The sequence below is a fragment of the Miniopterus schreibersii genome, assembly GCF_964146895.1.
Source record: "Miniopterus schreibersii genome assembly, chromosome: X".
NCBI lineage: Eukaryota > Metazoa > Chordata > Mammalia > Chiroptera > Miniopteridae > Miniopterus > Miniopterus schreibersii.
Window position 1 is genome coordinate 50,389,452 of NC_138104.1, and position 19,709 is coordinate 50,409,160.

The following is a 19,709-nucleotide window of genomic DNA, read 5'->3' on the forward strand; positions in this document are numbered from 1 at the left end:
AAATCCATGTGTTTTAAACTGTTGTGAATTTTTGCCAATTCTATTTAATTCATACAGAAATGTGCAGAACACTTGGCAAAGTCTAATTGATAAACCAAATTATTCACTACAAAAAAAGAAAAAGACAGAGGTGAAGCAGTAAACATTAATTAGACATACCATATACACTAATGACTAAAAGTTCTGATGAAAATGAACAGGTTAGCCCTGGCCGGTGTGCTCAGTGGTTAGAGCGTAGGCCCTTGCACCAAAGGATTATGGGTTTGATTTCTGGTCAAGGGCATGTACCTGAGTTGTGGGTTCACTCCTTACCCCTGGTCCAGGCTCGTGCGGGAGGCAGCCAGTTGGTGTGTCTCTCTCATCAATGTTTCTCTCTTTGTCTCTCTCTCCACTCCCTTCCACTCTCTCTAAAAAGCAATGGAAAAAATATCCTCAGTTGAAGATTAATAAAAACAAAAACAGAAAATGAACAGGTTAAGGGATAAAGGGAGACATATATATGCATTCACACAAATTGTTGCTACAGTCTCTATTTTTAAAATGTCATTGCAGGTTGTTTTAAATCTTGATCAATCCAGTCATTAGAATGAGCTAGAGTTCAATGATTTTTGTCATGAATGAAACAAATTTTGAAGTGATACAGGAGAAATTTAAATTAGCCGAAGTACTTTTCACTGTTAAGTAGATGTTTAAAAATATTGGTTTGTAGCTATTTCCTATATCCCTAACATATGCATTTTCCTGCTAGATCACTCGATATTTCTTTATAGCTGCCAACAGTTTTCTTTTCAAAAAAATTAAGTCTTCCTCTTGTGAAAAGTTGTATTCACAAATAAAAAGTCTCCTCAGACTACATCTAAAACTTGGTAAGGAAATGATGTAATTAGTGATTAGGATTGTGACATCTGAATATTCCTTTGCATCAAGGTTACCAAGGAGATGTAGAACCATAATAGTACACTTGATTTGAAGGACTTACCTAGCTCCCAGAGGCTTCTTAAGTATCCTCTTTCCCATTTTCAAAAAAATATATTTTTCCTTCTGATTTTTGTCCAAGTGTTTATAGAATCAAGGATCCAAACTATTACACCATGGTTTGTCACTTGGTACATCTGCACATGAAGTTTTGAACCTGGAAAGTATTTTAAGGGTTTGGGTTTGAAGCTCTGGATTATGTTTAAGATACTTAGTTTTGGAGAGGGAAGATGGTGGCACTGTGAGAAGCAGCAGAGTGCCCCTGCTCCCAGCCACGGACTCAATTTACTCCTAAAATACTATGTAGCCAGCTTGGAAAAACCAGAGAAACATACCTGAGTGGACATACTGTGAGTAAGGAGCACTGAAGAAACATCATAGAGCCCAGTAAGAGAAAGGGGGCATAGAAAGGGGGAGTCCCCCCTAAAGCCTGTGCTGGGATCCAAGCACTGAGGCTTGGAGGCTGCAAAGCTCCCTCCCCTTGGGGGGAGGACCAGCATCCAAAAGCGGGGATCTCACACCCAGAGCGGCGAGGAGCACACCACACAGAGGGCAGAGGGACCCAGGGGAGTGGTGAGTCTGCAAGGAGGGGACAGTGCCTTCCTAGCAAAACAAAGCTTCTAATGGCAGACGCAACTGGCATCTAACGCTCAGGGTGCTGACCATAGGAAAGGCTGTCCCAAGGTCTGTGGCACCCAAGTAGTAAGGGACCAGAGGTCTGCACTGAGCAGCCAAACAGGGACCCTCTGTCTCCCTGTAAAGTATTGTATTGAGCCCCAGAAAGCATTGAATCTGCATAGCATGGGGAAGATGAGGAGAGTCCTCCCATCCTCAGCTCCCAGTATGAAGAGTCTGAGACTTGTGACCAGCCCTGAGGGGTGCCATGGTGGCTCGTGAAGCCGCTCCAGCTTTACTGAGATCATCGGGGCAGGAAAGCTGCATGGAGCTGACTTTGGGTCCCCTCTCACTGGGTTCCATGATGTACGGGAAGGGGGAACTTGCAGGGCTGACTCTGCCTGTGCATTGCTTTGTGCATTTTTGAGTTCTGATTCCTGAACTGGCTGCCACCTTCCCTGCATGCATTGGGCAGACAGACCAGCAGAAGCTGGGATTGGTGTCTGCACAGTAGACTGAGGGGCAGGCCTGGTGAGGCCAATCAACCAGATCTGAGAAGGGAGGGGCAGAGCCTACCTGCCTCTCCAGCTGCCTGGGAGCAGTGCCCCCAACAAGAAAGGGGCTGGTCTAGCTCACTGAGGCCCCAGACACACCCGCAGGACACAGTCCTGAGAGGGAAGGGAGAACAGCTCACAGGAGGACATTACAAGAATAAGACTCTCAGGGACTGTTGTTTGGGAACTGGAGGAAAAGCTGAAAGCCCATGCTGGGGGTCGGGCAAGCAAAGGGCTCACCAGAATGTTCTTTAATCAAACCCACTGAGCCCAGGCTGCTGAAACAGCCCATACAGAAAAGGACACAGGCTGAAATCAATCTGAAACTGCAGCAGGCCAGTGAATGGGGAATTAAAATCAGAGAACAGGGTAGGGACTGAGGAGCTGGCTGTAGAGCAGAGACTAACTCCCACACAGTGAGTGCCTGACAGCGAAACCTCTAAGTAAGGGGAGTGATACCCTGAGCTACACTAGCCATTCTGCACCCTAAGACTCTACAGACGACTCTGGAACAAGACCAGGCAACTACAAAGTTGCAAAATAGCTGACAAGAGGAGGTGGTCCATGGAGAGCCTCAGATCAAACATCTACCTAAGGACACCAGAGCGAAACCTAGGTGGCTTCGCACATTGGGTGATACACAAGTACCTCTCAGGAGAGCTGAAATCAGCACACAAAACAGTGAGCCTCAGACAACATAAGCTGCCCAGAAGAAACTCACCTGATTGTCTTTTTTTTTTTTTACTGTGTTTTGTTTTTTTTTTTGGTTTGGTTTGGTTTGGTTTTGGTTTTGTTTGTTTTTTGTTTGTGTATTTGTTGATTTGTTTGTTTGTTGATTTGTTTTATCTCTTTTTCCCTTAAGAAGAGAAAGGGAAAAATATATTTATTTTTTCTTCTTTTTAAATTTTATAATAAAATTTTTAAATTTTTCTTAAACATTTTTGAACTAATTTTTTCCCTTTTTAAAAAAAAAAGAATTTTGTTTTGCTTAGATTGTTTTTTTCTTTTGTTTCTGTTTTGTTTATTTGCTTTGTTTTGTTTTACCCTTGCTTCTACTATCAAGACTTTCTAGATATTCCCTGCTTAACAACTGGGACTATATCATTATAAAAAAGTTTACTGCTTCCCTCTATAGTTTCCACCAAAACTCTTACTGGATTCCCTCCCTGTGTAGGCTATATCTATCTCTCTCCTCTTGATCCACTGGCATAACCTTTTTTTCTTTTTCTTTTTTCTTTTTCTACTTTTCTTTCTTTCTTTTGTTATCCTCCCTTCTGTCTTCCTGTCTTTTTGTTTGATTGTTAGTTTCTCTTATTCTCTTTATGTATTTTTATTTTCTCATATTCAACTATTATCCTATTCCTATTCTCTCCTTTAATTATTTGCTGGCCTTTCTTTCAGAATCTTTTCTCTGCTTCTGTTATCTCCCAGTAGCTCCTCTATTTTTTAAATTTTAGTTCATTCTTATTTTCTAAATTTTCACCACTATTAACAACAATATACATCTCTCTCTCTAAGCATTACTTTTCTTTCTCTCTTGCTCTTTTTTAAGCATTTTGTGTGTGTGTGTGTGTGTGTGTGTGTGTGTGTGTTCTCCCTTTACTCTCCCAGTTCTATTTTCATGTGGGTTGTTTTCATTGTGACTGTCAAGATATTTTGTAAGATACCACATATTTCCTGGAAGTTTAGTTGTGTATTGTCCTGCCTTGCCAGCACCCGTACAACAGCTTACACGATGAGGTTGGGGCTGAGACACAGATAGCCATCCTGAAAGGAGGGTCCTCTCAAGGAATGATCAACAACAATCTAGACCCAACCACAACAGGAGAACATAAAAAAAACACAAAAGAGGCACCCACAGAAGGGACACGCCTAGAGCAAAGAGCTCAGAGGTATAAGGAAAACACACCTCTGGGCTCCACTGGACCCACAACACAAAATCCCATCTCACAAGACTGGGAGATAGCAAATATATCAATATATTGATACAAACACTAAGACCTACCAAAATGGGGAGACAAAGAAACAACCCCCAAATTAAAGGAAAAATCACCAGAAAAAGACTTTGATGAGATGGAGTTAAGCAAGTTATCAGAAACAGAGTTCAGAGTATTGATGATGAAGATGTTCAAGGAACTTAAGAAGACACTAGATGATAAGATTGAGGACCTTAGTGAAAACATGAAAAAAGAGATACATACTGTAAACAAAACTCAGAAAGAGATAAAGAAGCCTGTATCTGATATCAAGAATGCACTGGAAGGAATTAAAAGCAGGCTCAATGAAGCAGAGGATAGAATAAGTGACTTAGAAGACAAGGTACAAAAAATCACTCAGCGCAGCAAAAAGAAAAAAACACTTAAAAAGCATGAGGACAGTAGAAGGGAGCTTTGGGACAACATGAAGCAAAACAACATTCACATTATAGGAGTGCCAGAAGGGGAGGAAAGAGAGCAAGGGATAGAGAACTTGGTGGAGGAAATAAGGATAGAAAACTTCCCTAGGCTGGCAAAGGAGAAGCCACACAAGTTCAGTAAGCACAGAGGGTTCCAAACAAGAGGGGCCCAAAGAGACCCACTCCAAGGCACATCATAATTAAAATGGCAAATTCCAAGGACAAAGAGAAAATATTAAGGGCTGCAAGAGAGAGACAAGCAGTGACCTACAAGGGAACCCCCATAAGGCTGAAAGCTGATTTCTCAACAGAAATCCTTCAGGCCAGAAGGGAGTGGCATGAATTTTTCCAAGTAATGAAAAGCAAGAGCATGCAACCAAGATTCGTTATCCAGAAAGGATTTCATTTAAAATTGAAGGTTAAATAAAGAGCTTCCCAGAGAAAAAAAGGCTAAAGGAGTTCAGTACCATGAAACCAGCATTGAAAGAAATGCTAAAAGGACAGCTTTAAGAAAAAGAAGGAATAGTGAGAGAAAGGTATACATCAGCATAAAGGGGGAAAATGGCATTAAATGTAAATGGAATGGATGGTCCAATCAAAAGACAGGGTAGCTGAATGAATAAGAAAATAGAACCCAAATATATGCTGTCTACAAGAGACCCACCTGAAAGCAAAAGACGCACACAGGCTAAAAGTAAAGGGATGGAGTAAAATATTCCATGCAAATGGAAAGGAAAAGAAAGCTGGAGTAGCATTTCTTATTTCTGACAAAATAGACTTCAAAATAAAGGCCATAACAAGAGACAAAGAGGATCACTACATAATACTACAGGGATCAATCCAACAGGAGGAAATAACACTTATAAACATTTATGCACCCAATACAGGAGCACCTAAATATATAAAAAATTTCTTGGGGGACTTTAAAGGGGAGATTGACAGCAACATAATCATAGTGGGGACTTTAACACCCCACTGTCAGCACTGGAAAAATCATCAAGACAAAAAATCAATAGGGAAACACAGACCTTAAATGACTCACTAGACCAAATGGATTTAATTGACACTTACAGAACATTACACCCCAAAGCAGAATACACATTCTTCTGAAGTGCACATGGAACATTCTCAAAAGTAGACCACATGTTAGGGCACAAGGCAAGTCTCTACAAATACAAGAACATTGAATTGTATCAAGCATCTTTTCAGATCACAATGCCATGGAACTAGAAATCAACCAGTATAAAAAAACAAAAATATTCAAACACATGGAGCCTAAATAGCATGTTATTAAACAATGAATGGGTTACCAATGAGATCAAGGAAGAAATCAAACACTTCATGGAAAGTAATGAAAATGAACAGACAACAACCCAAAATCTATGGGACACAGCGAAAGCAGTTCTGAGAGGAAAATTCATAGCATTACAGGCCTATCTCAAGAAACAAGAAAAAGATCTAATGAACCATCTAACACAACAACTAAAAGAACTAGAAGAAGAACAGCAAGAAAAACCCTAAGGAAGTAGAAGGAAGGAAATAATAAAGATCAGAGCAGAAATTAATGACATAGGGACTAAAAAAAAATACAAAAAAATCAATGAAACCAAGAGCTGGTTCTTTGAAAAGGTAAATAAGATTGATGCACCTTTAGCCATACTCACTTAGAAACAAAGAGAGAGGACCCAAATAAATAAAATCAGAAATGAAAGAGGAGATATAACAAATGACCCAACAGAAATACAAAGGATTGCAAGAAAATACTATGAGCAACTGTATGCCAACAAATTGGACAACATGGGGGAAATGGACAAATTCCTAGAAGCATACAACCTTCCAAAGCTGAATCAAGCCTGGCTGGGTGTGGCTCAGCAGTTGAGCATCGACCTAGGATTCAGGAAATCGGGGTTTGATTCCCGGTCAGGGCACATGCCAGGGGTTGCCGGCTGCAGCCGATCAATGACTCTCCCATCATTGATGTTTCTATCTCTCTCTCTCCCCCTCCTTTCCTCTCTCTGAAATCAATAAAGATATGTTTAAAACAAATAAAATAAAAAACAAAGCTGAATAAAGAAGAGGCAGAAAACCTGAATAGGCCGATAACAACTAATGAAATTGAAGCAGTAATCAAAAAACTCCCAGCAAACCAAAGTCCTGGACCAGATGGATTTACAGGTGAATTTTACCAAACATTCAAAGAAGAATTAACACCTATTCTATTCAAACTATTCCAGAAAATTCAAGAGGAGGGAAAACTCCCAAGCTCTTTTTATGAGGCCAGCATCATCCTAATCCCAAAACCAGATAAAGATAGTACAAAGAAAGAAAATTACAGGCCAATATCCCTGATGAACATAGATGCTAAAATCCTCACTAAAATACTAGCAAACCAGATCCAGCAATACATTAAAAAGATCATACATCATGACCAAGTGGGATTTATTCTGGGGATGCAAGCCTGGTACAACATCCGCAAATCAATAAATGTGATACATCACATAAACAAAATGAAGGATAAAAATCATATGATCATATCAATAGACGCAGAAAAAGCATTTGACAAAATCCAGCACCCATTTCTGATAAAAACTCTCAGCAAAGTGGGAATAGAGGGATCATACCTCAACATAATACAGGCCATATACGACAGACCTACAGCCAACATCATACTCAATGGGCAAAAACTAAAACCATTTCCATTAAAAACTGGAACAAGAGAGGGATGTCCAGTTTCACCACTCTTATTCAACATAATACTAGAAGTCCTTGCCATAGCCATCAGACAGGAAGAAAACATAAAAGGTATCCAAACTGGAAAGGAGGAAGTAAAACTGTCGTTATTTGCAGATCACATGATACTGTACATAGAAAACCCTAAAGATTCTGTCAAAGCACTACTTGATTTGATAAACGAATTTGGCAAGGTAGCTGGAAACAGAATCAACATCCGGAAATCAATGGCATTCTTATACACCAACAATCAACTTTCAGAGAGAGAAACTAAAAAAGCAATACCATTTATCATTGCAACTAAAAAAATAAGATACCTAGGAATAAACTTAACCAAGGATGTAAAAGACCTGTACTCGGAAAACTATGTGACACTGAAATAACAAATAGAGGAAGATTTAAACAAGTGGAAGAATATACCATGCTACTGGATTAGAAGAATTAATATCGTTAAAATGTAAATACTACCCAAAGCAATTTATAAATTTAATGCAATTCCTATTAAAATACCAACAGCATATTTCACAGACCTAGAACAAACATTTCTAAAATTTATATGGAACCAAAAAAGATCCCGAATAGCTGCAGCCATCTTGAGAAGAAAAAACAGAGTGGGAGGGATCACATTACCAGATATCAAACTATACTACAAAGCCATTGTAATTCAAGCAGCCTGGTATTGGTACAACAACAGGCATATAGATCAATGGAACAAAACTGAGATCCCAGAAATAGACCCAAGTCATTATGGTCTGTTAATATTTGACAAAGGAGGCAAGAGTATCCAATGGAGTATAGACAGTCTCTTCAATAAGTTGTGCTGGGAAAACTGGACAGATACATGCAAACAAAAAATGAAACTCAACCACCAACTTTCACCATACACAAAAATAAACTCAAAATGGATAAAAGACTTAAATGAAAGTCACGAAACCATAAAAATCCAGGAAGAAAACATAGGCAGTAAAGTCACAGACATCCCACATAGTGGAATTTTCACTGATACATCTCATAGGGCAAGAGAAACAAAAGAAAAAAAAATATGAGACTACATCAAACTAAAAAGCTTCTGCACAGCAAAAGAAAACAACCTCAAAATACAAAGGAACCCCACCATCTGGGGAAACATTTGCCAAGGATGCATCTGATAAGGGGCTAATTTCCAAAGTGTACAAAGAACTTATACTACTCAGTAAAAGGAAAACAAACAACCCAATTAAGAAATGGGCAAAGGACCTGAATAGACACTTCTCCAAAAAGGACATACAGATGGCCAAGAGGCACATGAGAAAATGCTCAACATCACTAATCACCAGAGAGATGCAAATTAAAACCATAATGATATATCACTTCACACCTGTCAGAATGGCTACCATCAATAAATCAACAAACGACATGTGCTGGAGAGGTGGTGGAGAAAGGGGAACCCTGGTACCCTGCTCATAGGAATGCAGACTGGTGCAACCACTATGGAAAACAGTATGGAGGTTCCTCAAAAAGTTAAAAATGGAACTGCCTTTTGACCCAGTGATCCCACTCCTAGGAATTTATCCTAAGAATCTTGAGACACTAATCAGAAAGAATATATGCATCCCTATGTTCATAGCAGCGCAGTTTACAATAGCCAAGATCTGGAAACAGCCCCAAGTGCCCATCAGTAGATGAGTGGATAAAAATGCTGTGGGTCATTTACACCATGGAATACTATGCAGCTGTAAAGAAGGATCTCATACCCTTTGGGACAGTATGGATGGACCTGGAGAATATTATGCTAAGTGAAATAAGCCTGGCAGAGAAAGACAAACATCACATGATCTTGCTTATATGTGGCATCTAAAGATCTTAATAAACTGATGAACAGAATAGGTTCAGTGACATGGAAGCATAGATCATACTTATGAATGTCAGAGGGATGGAGGAGGGCGAGTGGGTGGAGGAGGAGAGATTAACCAAAGAATTTATATGCATATATGCACAACCCAGGACACAGACAATGGTGGGGAGAGCAACTGGGGAGGGAGATGGGACAGGGTGGAATGGGGCATTGGGAAGAAAAAGGGACATCTGTAATATTTTAAACAAAAGTAATAAACATTAAAAGAAAAAATAAAAATAAAATAAAATTGGATCCTTCAAAGATAAAAAAAAAAAAAAGATATTTAGTTTTAGTATCTGAAAGAGTTACAGTGATTATCTATGTTCTTATAATTTTCAAAAGGATCTAGTTAATTCTTACAGCCTTCTAAGCAAGGTAACATCATTAACTGAAAATTAATTGAACTTGACCTTAGTAATCAAATGACCATTGGCTTGCTTAACTAAACCATTCTTCACACTGTGAAATGGAACTATTTTTTTTGTCTTCATGAGTGAAGAGTGAACAAGTCGAAACCCTTGACTACAAATTTTATTTACTTTCATTCATGAAAATGAATGTTTATTTTAAAATGTTGCCTGTAAAAAATTTCAGTTAAGTGAACATTTCTGGAGAAAAAAATTATTTAAGATGGCTTTTCTCTGGAGCATTATTTCAGGTTTTGTAATTTAAAATCACTACTTTGACTTCATTTGCTTAATCTAAGATTTCACTTTCTTCTTAGAAACATCACTTGTTGTGAAAGCCAATATTTTTAGATATGACTGAACATGGGCTTGCACTTACTCTTACTGAAATACCTTCTACAGCTCCAGTTATCAACGGGAATCCCATGTATCAGGTAAGAGTAGTTTTGCTTTTTTCATTGAAAACTAGTCAATTTTTTTTCCTTAAATTCAGTATTAGCTTTTATTTAGAAAAAGTGTGTCACTTTTTATGATTGGCCACTTAGTTTGAATGTTTTTAGTTTTTTCACCGACATTGATTTGTCTTCCTTGTAGGCCATTTAAAATTGTTTTAGATATATTTAAAACTCTATCTTAGGCCACGTATAACCTTTTGTGTTGATTTAGCTGCTTTTTCAGCCTCCCTTAATTGGCTCAAAAGTCCTGGTATTGTGTCTTAAAGTTTATCCTACCCACAATTTCTTCTGATGAATGGTTTAAAAATAGAACTCTAATGCATACCACAGTTTATTCATATTCATTCATAGCTGTGAGTTCAACTGTCTAATATTTAAAGTATTGTTTTGAGCATGACTTCTACCTATAGAACTGGTCTCCAGAAAGAGAGGGTGTAGTTTAAATTTAGCATTCGATCATTTAAAATAATCTATTCAAGAAGTCTTATCTACATATGTATGTGAAAAGGTCACTTTTCTTTGGAGTTTAAAAACAAGCAAATATTGTACTTCTAGCTTATAATTTTGTTTAACATCATGTCAAAAGGCACTGAGATTTTTTTTAATGACCCCATTGAAAATTACTTTTTTTTTTTTACAAGCTGGAAAGTTATCATTTGAACACCACTAATGGAACACAGTATACAACTAATTATTCACAAATAATGACTCATCCCAAGAGATATACCACATGGAATTATTGTCCTCAATACTTGATACAACAAGTAAGTATGAATTTTACCTTCAGATAGGTTTTGTTTTCTTTTTTTTCTTCTTTTGCAGGGTTTATTTTGGGGAAGGGAGTTGATCTTTCTATCTCAATGTACCTATTTTCTATGACCTTATTATATTAAGTTTTACATTGGTGGGGAGGACCTATTCTTACTTAGGGGTATTGAATTTCTCCTACATGCCCATTGATCCAATTGTATTCTTCTCCTTGAGCATCTAAAGTCCCCAATAATTGGTGAATCTGAATATTTTTTAAAAGAAAAATGATTGTTTTATAGATGAATTAACAGAAAGTGTGTCATCAAAGAATGGTTTATTTCTAGATTGTGTTCATGCAAGTTAACCCTGGAGAGATCCTCACCATCAAGTCTGACGATGGGAACATTCAGAATATTCAAGGTCAGTAAAAGTATAATTAAATATGTGCTGTTTGATATCAAATAGAGTGAGTTTAAATATTATAGTGAAATGACTTTATTAGTAATTTATCCCAGTAATATCCTTTTATGTTTGAGCCACATTGAATGTTCTTAAAGTTACATTATTCCTCATAAAAGCATAGTATCAAAGAACAACCAGAGCTCACCTTGCTAGTCTTACTAGAGACCTTCCTGTAAGGTACTTTTAAAAATTGAAGATTAACTCAAGAATTCCATTTGAAAAAGTCCAGATTTTGGAGATATTGACAGCCACTGATAGTTTGAGACCATTCTCCTATAGGAGATGACTGTTGAGGCTTGAATGATGGCTCATTCAATCACACATTCAACAAGTATTTCTTTAGTGCCTAGCACTATACTAGACACTTAAGATAGAACAATGTACAGGAGGGGGGAAATTATTTATATGTAAATAATTGCCTCTTCATATGTATATATCCATGTATATATGTATTTATAGCAAATATATAGCATATAGAATTGCTTCAGTGGTAATATAAAATTAATAAATATTTACTTCATACAAGATTTACTATTAATTCTTTCAAAGTGAGGCAATTATTTCTATTTTATGCCAATTATTTTGTGTCCTAAAGTCATTTTAAGCTATCTATGTCAAAATTTCTTAAAACATTATCATTTGCCCATATACATATGCATTTATTTCTGGACTCAATTATGTTCCAGTGGTCTGTGTGTTGGTTTTTCTGCCAATACCATGCTGTTTTGATTATTGTTGCTTTGTAATATAATTTGAAGTCAGAGAGTGTGATACCTTTGGCTTCATTCTTTTTTCTCAGGATTGCTTTGGCTATTCGGGGTCTGTTGTGGTAGTAAAGGGTAAAGGGGTCAACTATATGGTTGGGTGGTGGGCACACAATGCAATATATACAGATGATGTATCATAGAATCGTACACTCGGAACCTATATAATCTTATTAACCAGTGTTACCCCAATAAATTTAATTTAAAAACATTATTGCCCAGTGGTGTGGCTCTGTTGGTTGAGCATTATCCCATGCACCAGAAGGTTGCTGGTTCAATTCCTGGTCAGGGCACATGCCCGGGTTTCAGGCTTGATCCCCCGTAGGGGCATGCAGGAGGCAGCTGACTGATGTTTCTCTCTCACCAGTGTTCCTATCTCTCTCTCTCTCCCTTCCTCTCTCTGAAATCAATACAAACTTTTTTTTAAATGTCTTTATTGATTTCAGGGAGAGGAAGGGAGAGTGAGAGAGAGAGAGAGCGAGAGAGAGAAACATCAATGATGAGAGAGTCATTGATCGGCTGCCTCCTGCATGCCCCCAGCAGGGGATCAAGCCCACAAACCAGGCATGTGCCCTGACTGGGAATAGAATTGTGATCTCCTGGATCATAGGTCAATGCTGAACCACTCAGCCACACCAGTCAGGCACAAACATATTTTTTTTAAATTATCATTTAGCAATGGATTCCATATGGCTACAATATAAAGTTTATCAAGCACTCACACTTATTATTTTCCCCATTAATAAAAGTAAATTACCATTCCAGGACTTGAAAGCCACATGTATTTTTAGAATTAAGATTAATTATAATAATTTCAGATAAACAAAAGAATGATGACACATATGTCTCCATTCTGTGTTGTATTTTTAGTTCCTATGAAATTGTAGGTTTAAGGTATAAGAATACCTAGTATAAATGTAGGGTATCACATGAGTGGCATTGGGTCCTTCTCCATAATATTCTGTTTCCTAAAAACTATCTCATTTTACTATGTATTATTGGTGAAAAGCCTTAAACTGAACATTGATTTAAGTTTTATTATGTAACATCACTATAAGAAATATATTTTATGGTACAGAATAAAACTTCTATTCAATGTATAAATATTTTAGGTGAGAAAGAACAGGTAAGTAAAGTACAATTATACTGGAAGGCTGATAGTTAATTTTTATTAGAGGTAAAATTTGCCAACATTTTTATAATATAAAATTTTACCCCATTCCCATTATGTGCTTTAGTTATTTTTCATCATTTTTGATGCATTTTCACTGATTCATCTGCATAATTACCTACTCTCTTTTGCAAGTAAACAACATACACTTTCAAAATGGCTGGTTGTTGTTAAACCTTGGAGCTGGTTTTCACTGTGCAAAATTAAATGGACTTTGCTTAAAGTTATTAAATAATTAATAACAATTTTCTTTTAGGACCAGCTGATGTACCTCTGATGTCAACAAGTGGTATTTTGCCACCAATATATCTTCCTCCTGGTTACACATCTCAGGTATACTAGTGTGGTTTTACTTGGTGTTTAGCTCTAAATCATCATTTAACAGTTTTCATTATGTCACTATAATAAAATAACTTCTAGATTACTATTTATTTATTCACTTCATTATTATCTTCATTGCTAAAAAGCAATTGCAGTGGTGTTTAACCAAACCTCCCTTAGATTGCCTTATAAATAGTGCCTTATTCATCTAATGAATTTGTATCTCATTAACATTAAACCTCCATTGTTTTTGTTTTTGAGAACTTTAACTAATCTTAAATATCTATTATAATTGCTATCTATAGTAATGGCTTCTGAAAATGTGTGGCCTTTAATCCCTAAAATTACTTTCAGGTCAGTGGTATTTCATTCTCACTTGCCAGACTATAAACAACATTTTTTTTAAACTCCTCAAATATTTATCAAGCAATGAAAATGGGCAGGAAAAAATGGCTCCTACAGAGATTAATAAGATATTCTATGGCCTCAAAAGTTTCATACTAGAGAATATTTCTTTTTTACTACACCACTGTGAAGATTGGAGTGGTGAACACACAATACAGTGTACTGATGATGTGTTGTGGAATTGCACATCTGAAACCTGTATAATTTTGTTAACCAATGTCACCCCAATAAATTCAATGAAAAAGAAAAAAAGAACACACTAATAAGTAAACATAATATGCTGTGCTTCTAAATGGAATTATCTATTTGGGCAATAGCTAACAAAAATACAAATCCATATACCCTTTCACCCAGCAATTCCGCTTTGAGGAATTTACCATAAAGATGTATTTTCACAAATCTGAAATAATTAATGTACAGGTTTATTCATTACAATATTGTTTCTAATCACAAAAGGCTAGAACAATCTATATGCTTGTCAATGGGTGGGGGCCGTGAAGCACTATATAATGGAGCACTCTGCAGCTGTGTAAAAAATAGGAAAGCTCTATGTACTAATATAGAAAACTCAAGATGTATTGCTAAGTGTGAAAAGCAAGGTACTGAATAGTGCAAATAATTCTACCTTTATTAATAAAAAGGATGAAAAATAAGAATCTGCATTATTATGTGCTTGTATAGGCACAAAGAAATTCTGGAAGGACTCATAAGAAACTAAGAACATTAGTTATCCACTTGGGTGAGCAATGAACAGATAAGGGTTAAGAGATAAACTTTTCATGTCTACTTTTTTTAAAAATATATCTCTTTATTAATTTCAGAGAGAGGAAGGGAGAGAGAGAGATAGAAACATCAATGATGAGACAGTCATTGATCGGCTGCCTCCTGCACACCCCCAACTGGGGATTGAGCCCACAACCCGGGCACGTGCCCTGACTGGGAATAGAAAGAACCTCAATCTCCTGGTTCCTAGGTCGGTGCTCAACCACTGAGCCACACCCAGGCTGACTCATGTATACTTTTTTATACTTTATGGCTTTCAACCATGTCAATATATTATCTATTGTCAAAAATTACCTTTTTGAAAGCTGCACATGTGGGAAAAGGAATTATCTTGCCTTCTGCTTGACATAGTTTCACTTGATTATTGATTTTTAATCCTTTAGGTTTTCTAATTTCAGAAAACAAGCTGTAAATCTAAAACTTAGTAGGAAAAATGCTAGTTTTATGGATTCTAATATGTTTATATGATTCTGTATTTCATTTTAGGTGGTGGAAGAAAATGGGATTCACAAAATTGTCATTGTACCTCAGGCAATTGACTATAACATTGCCATACCTGCTCCTATACCACAAATATCACACTTCATCACACCAGCCATTACTGTGTATCCACAAGCCCCTCAGTTGATATATCTCTCAGCTCAAGGAGAATTTCCACCACCTTACATCCAAGAGCCTGTGCCACAGCAGCTGCCACCACCACCACCACCACCACCATTTATATACCACGAGCAGAATGGTATATACTTTTCTTAACCAAAAAAATATTTTCAGTTTGTTAAAATTAACAGCTTTGGGCAATTATTAAAATGATAAAAGCAGAGATATTAACATTTCCCTGAATGATTGCATTTTATGCACGTATATTAGGATTGATGAAAATAAGCACTGGATTGTGTCTTAGGTAAAATGCCCTTAAACAGAATTTTGTATAAATTTTTTGTACTTTGATATAGCAAGTGATTTTTGATATTTATTTTCCTAACTGGGTCTATAAAATCATATTGGAAAATCTAAAAAGCATGTGTTGGGGTTTTTTTGGTTTTAGCATGTTTTGGTTTATTTAATTTCATTTTTATTTTTCTAATGTTTTTTTATTTTTCAATTACAGTTGACATTCAATATTATGTTAGTTTCAGGAGTACAGCATAGTGGTTTTGCATTTATTTAACTGATGAAGTGATCCCCCAATAAGTCTTGAACCCACCTCACACCATATATAGTTATTACAATATTATTGACTAAATTGTGGTATCTTATACCACTTTAACTATTTTGCAACTGCCAATTTTTACTTCTTAATCCCGTCACCATTTTCACTCAGTCTCTCCATCCCTCCCATCTGGCAACTATCAGTTTGTTTTCTATAAGTCTGTTTCTGGGTTTGTTTGTTTGTTTATTTGTTTTGCTCTTTAGAGTCCACAAATAATGAAATCATATGGTATTTGTCTTTCACTTAGAATGGTACCCTCCAGGTCCATACATGTTGTTGCAATCTATTCTTCCCCTAAGTTTATTGCACATCCTTATAACCAGTGTTTTGAACTCTGAATCCGTAGATTGCTTATCTGCATTTTGTTTAGTTCTTTTTCTGGAGTACTATCCTCTTCTTTCACTGGGGACATGTTTCTTTTTTCGTCACTTTGGCTGCCTCCCTGTGTTTGTTTCTATGTGTTAGATCTATCTACTACATCTCCCAGTCTGCAGAGTGGTCTTACATAGTAGGTATCCCACAGGGCCCAGTGGCGTAGTCTCCCTAATCTCCTGAGCCAGGTGCTCTAGGGGTGTCCCTTGTGTGGGTTGTGTGTGCTCTCCTATTGTTGTTGAGCCTTGATTGCTGTTGGCACATTAGTGGGTGGTTTTTTCCCTTAGGCTGACTGGCTGTGAGGACTGGCTGTGACTACAGTGACTACAGTACAGCTGACCCAGTGGAGCACGTGTGTCATTTGTGGTGCCAATTGGGTGGTACTGTGGTATGGTTTGAAGCCTACGAATAGGTGTGTTGGTTCTGGGGCCTCTTTGGTGGGGATCTGGTGAAGGCCAGGTCAGCTGCTGCTTGTGCCTTGCCCAGGGCCACCTGGTAGGAGCTATGAAGTGATTTGCAATTGGTAGCTGTTTGTGCTGAGCTTGGAGGCACCTGAGAGTGATTATGCTGCAAACTGAAGCTGACTGCCACTAGTGCTGGGCTTGGAACTACTTAGCAAGAGGTACAGGGCACACTGAGACCAGCCGCTGCTTGTTTGGGGTTTGTGGGCCTTTGAGATATTTTAGGAAAGTCTGAAGTCTGGGCACAGGTTGGCTGCTAGTGTGAATTAGCCTCTGTAAGAGGTTTAGGCCAGAATGTGAATTGGGTGGGGTAGCGTTTCAGAAACTCACCAGGGAGGGGTGTGACTGGTGTTATCCATGTTGATGGAGACTGATTTTTTGCCTGCCTGCACCTGCAGGCTGGGGGAGGCGGGAAAGGGCTCAACAAAGGAACAATGTTACCTACCAGTCCTGGAAAGAGCTGCCCTGAGCTCTCTCCCTGAAGTCAGACAATTCAGTTCCTACCTGTATGTCCCTGGTGCTTTTTGAGCTCCTGTCCCTTCTCTGGACCTTAGGGGTAGTGTTTGTGAGCAAATAAGCCTCTCCTTGGTCCCTTTAAGAGGATGCCTGGATCTACAGCAGCCCTCCATCTCACCCAGACAGAATCTCTGTTGATTTTCACAGCCAGCTGTTGTGGGGACTCCTCCTCCCAGCACTGGTACTCTGGGCTGGGAATCCTGGTGTAGGACTGGGACCATTTGCTTCTCAGTAGGGACCTCCACAGCCAAGATATCCCTCCTGATTCTAAACTGCTACACGTGGCTGTGGGACCAGCCCATTTCACATCTCCACCCCTTCTTCCAGTCTCAACGTGGCTTCTTTAGTTGTGATTTTGATGTGGTCATGGGAGAGGTGAGGACAGCATTTACCTACTCTGCCATCTTGACTGGAAATCATAAAAGAATGTTTTGATTATTAATGCCATACAGTGAGAATATAAAAAAAAACTGAAGAGTCAACATTACAATCATTTTAGGACTTTAAAATCTGGAAGTATAGTTACACCCTAGGAAAACACTATCTGTATTTGCTCATATTTTTCTTTCTGTATATATGAATACATTATAAAGATATACACACACATATCTAGTATCTGTATTAAAGCAAAGTAGGAAAAATTTTTTAAGTAAAGCATGGCTTTTTAGTGTTTTGATGGTTTGAAAAAGATTTAAAAGACCTTCATATATATAAATTACTATAATTATTAAACAGTATTTCATTGTCTCTTTTAGAAACCTATTCCCATGGAAGAACAAATTATAACCAACTTGATGAAAGGGCTGCAAAAATGGGAGAACATATGAAGAAAAATATGAGAGAACTCCAATTTGGTGAACATAGGAATAATAGCTATATGCTTAACAACACCTCTTTGCTTGTGAGCAAAACTAATGATTTTTCCAGAATTCCTATTACTCCAAGCACTTACACTGTGGACTATGCTCCAAGCACCTACACTGTTGACAATACTTCAAGCATTTACACTGTGAGTAATGCTCCCAGCATCTACACTATTGACAATACTTTGACTACCTACACTGTGGACAATGCTCCACTCACTTACATTGTTGACAGTACTTCAAGCATCTACACTGTGGACAATACTTTGAGTACTTACACTGTGGAAAATGATCCATGCACCTACACTGTGAACAGTGCTCTGAGAAGCTACACTGTTGACAATACTTTGAGCACTTACACTATGGACAGTGTTCAGAATACCTACACCATAAACAATACTCCAAGTACCTATACTGTGAATAATAATCTGAACATTCACGCTGCTGACCATATTCACAGTACTTACACTGTTGATAACCCTCTAAGCACTTATATCACTGACAATACTCCCAGCAATTCTACTGACCATGCTCCTAGTACTTCCACTACAGATACTGCTCTGCATCTTTCTACTAATGATAGCATCTCCATCCCTTCCAGCATGAATTATGCCCACAAGACTTCCACCTTTGACAATACACCCAGATCATCACCTATTATCAGTACTCCAAGCTCTTCCATTTCAGACAGTGTTCCCAACACTCCCATCTTTGAAAATGTTCTCAGTATATCTGCAATTGATGGTGCTCTCAGTACTTCCAATGCAGCCAGCACATCCAACACTGCCAATGCTCGTGTTGACATTAGTCATGGAAAAAAACAGAGTGCTATGAGAAGCAAAGATATCAAGCAGAAACCAGGTGGAAAACAAAGCAAGAGCCCATCATCAAAGGCAGCAGAAAGAGGTAAGGTAAAGAGTTTGGTTTTGTTACCAATTAATGTTTGGGAATCTTAGGACATTTTAAATATTTAGGTGCCATTTTCTACTTCCATTTTCTCTTCTTTGTGCCCCTACCTCTAACTTCTTAATGAGGCCACAATTAGGATGACTTTTTAAATCATTAAGAAATGTTCATCTTCATGGAAAATGTGTGAGGGACCTTATGTGCACACCACATAACTGTTCCTAGTTGTCGGTGAAACATTCAAATTACTCTACAGTCCTAACAAGTTCACATGATTTTACTTAAACTGGGGATTTTTCATTTTTGTTTGAGTTTGTTTACTAGTATACACTTTAAATCACTTTTTATTTTTCAATTACAGTTGACATACTATTATGATAGTTTCAGGAGTAAAACCCAGTGATTAGACATTATATAACTCACTAAGTGATCATCCCAATAAATCTCATACCTATCTCACACCATACATAGTTATTAGAATATTATTGACTATATTCTGTATACTGTACTTTATATCCCCATGACAATTCTGTAACAACCACTTTGTATGTCTTAATCTTTTTACATTTTTCACCCATCCCCCACCCCCTCCCATCTGGCAACCATCAAAATGTTCTCTGTATCTATGAGTCTGTTTCTGTTCTGCTTGTTTATTTTATTTTGTTTTTTAAGTTTAATTATTGATAGATATATATTTGTTGCCCTTTTGTTGTTC

At 37.6% G+C, this 19,709-nt stretch overlaps 1 protein-coding gene across 1 annotated transcript in view; it reads left to right on the top strand.

The window, feature by feature from the left end:
• The window catches only part of LOC308551508 (fibronectin type III domain containing protein 3C1-like), a 116,484-nt gene that overhangs the window by 39,204 nt on the left and 57,571 nt on the right, over positions 1 to 19,709 (top strand). The window contains exons 2-7 of the mRNA XM_081126063.1: positions 9,870 to 9,986; positions 10,649 to 10,771; positions 11,102 to 11,177; positions 13,411 to 13,487; positions 15,150 to 15,402; positions 17,981 to 18,994. Of these exons, the coding sequence (XP_080982189.1) occupies positions 9,906 to 9,986; positions 10,649 to 10,771; positions 11,102 to 11,177; positions 13,411 to 13,487; positions 15,150 to 15,402; positions 17,981 to 18,994 (1,624 nt within the window). The 5' untranslated portion in view covers positions 9,870 to 9,905. The remainder of the gene's footprint in view (positions 1 to 9,869; positions 9,987 to 10,648; positions 10,772 to 11,101; positions 11,178 to 13,410; positions 13,488 to 15,149; positions 15,403 to 17,980; positions 18,995 to 19,709) is intronic.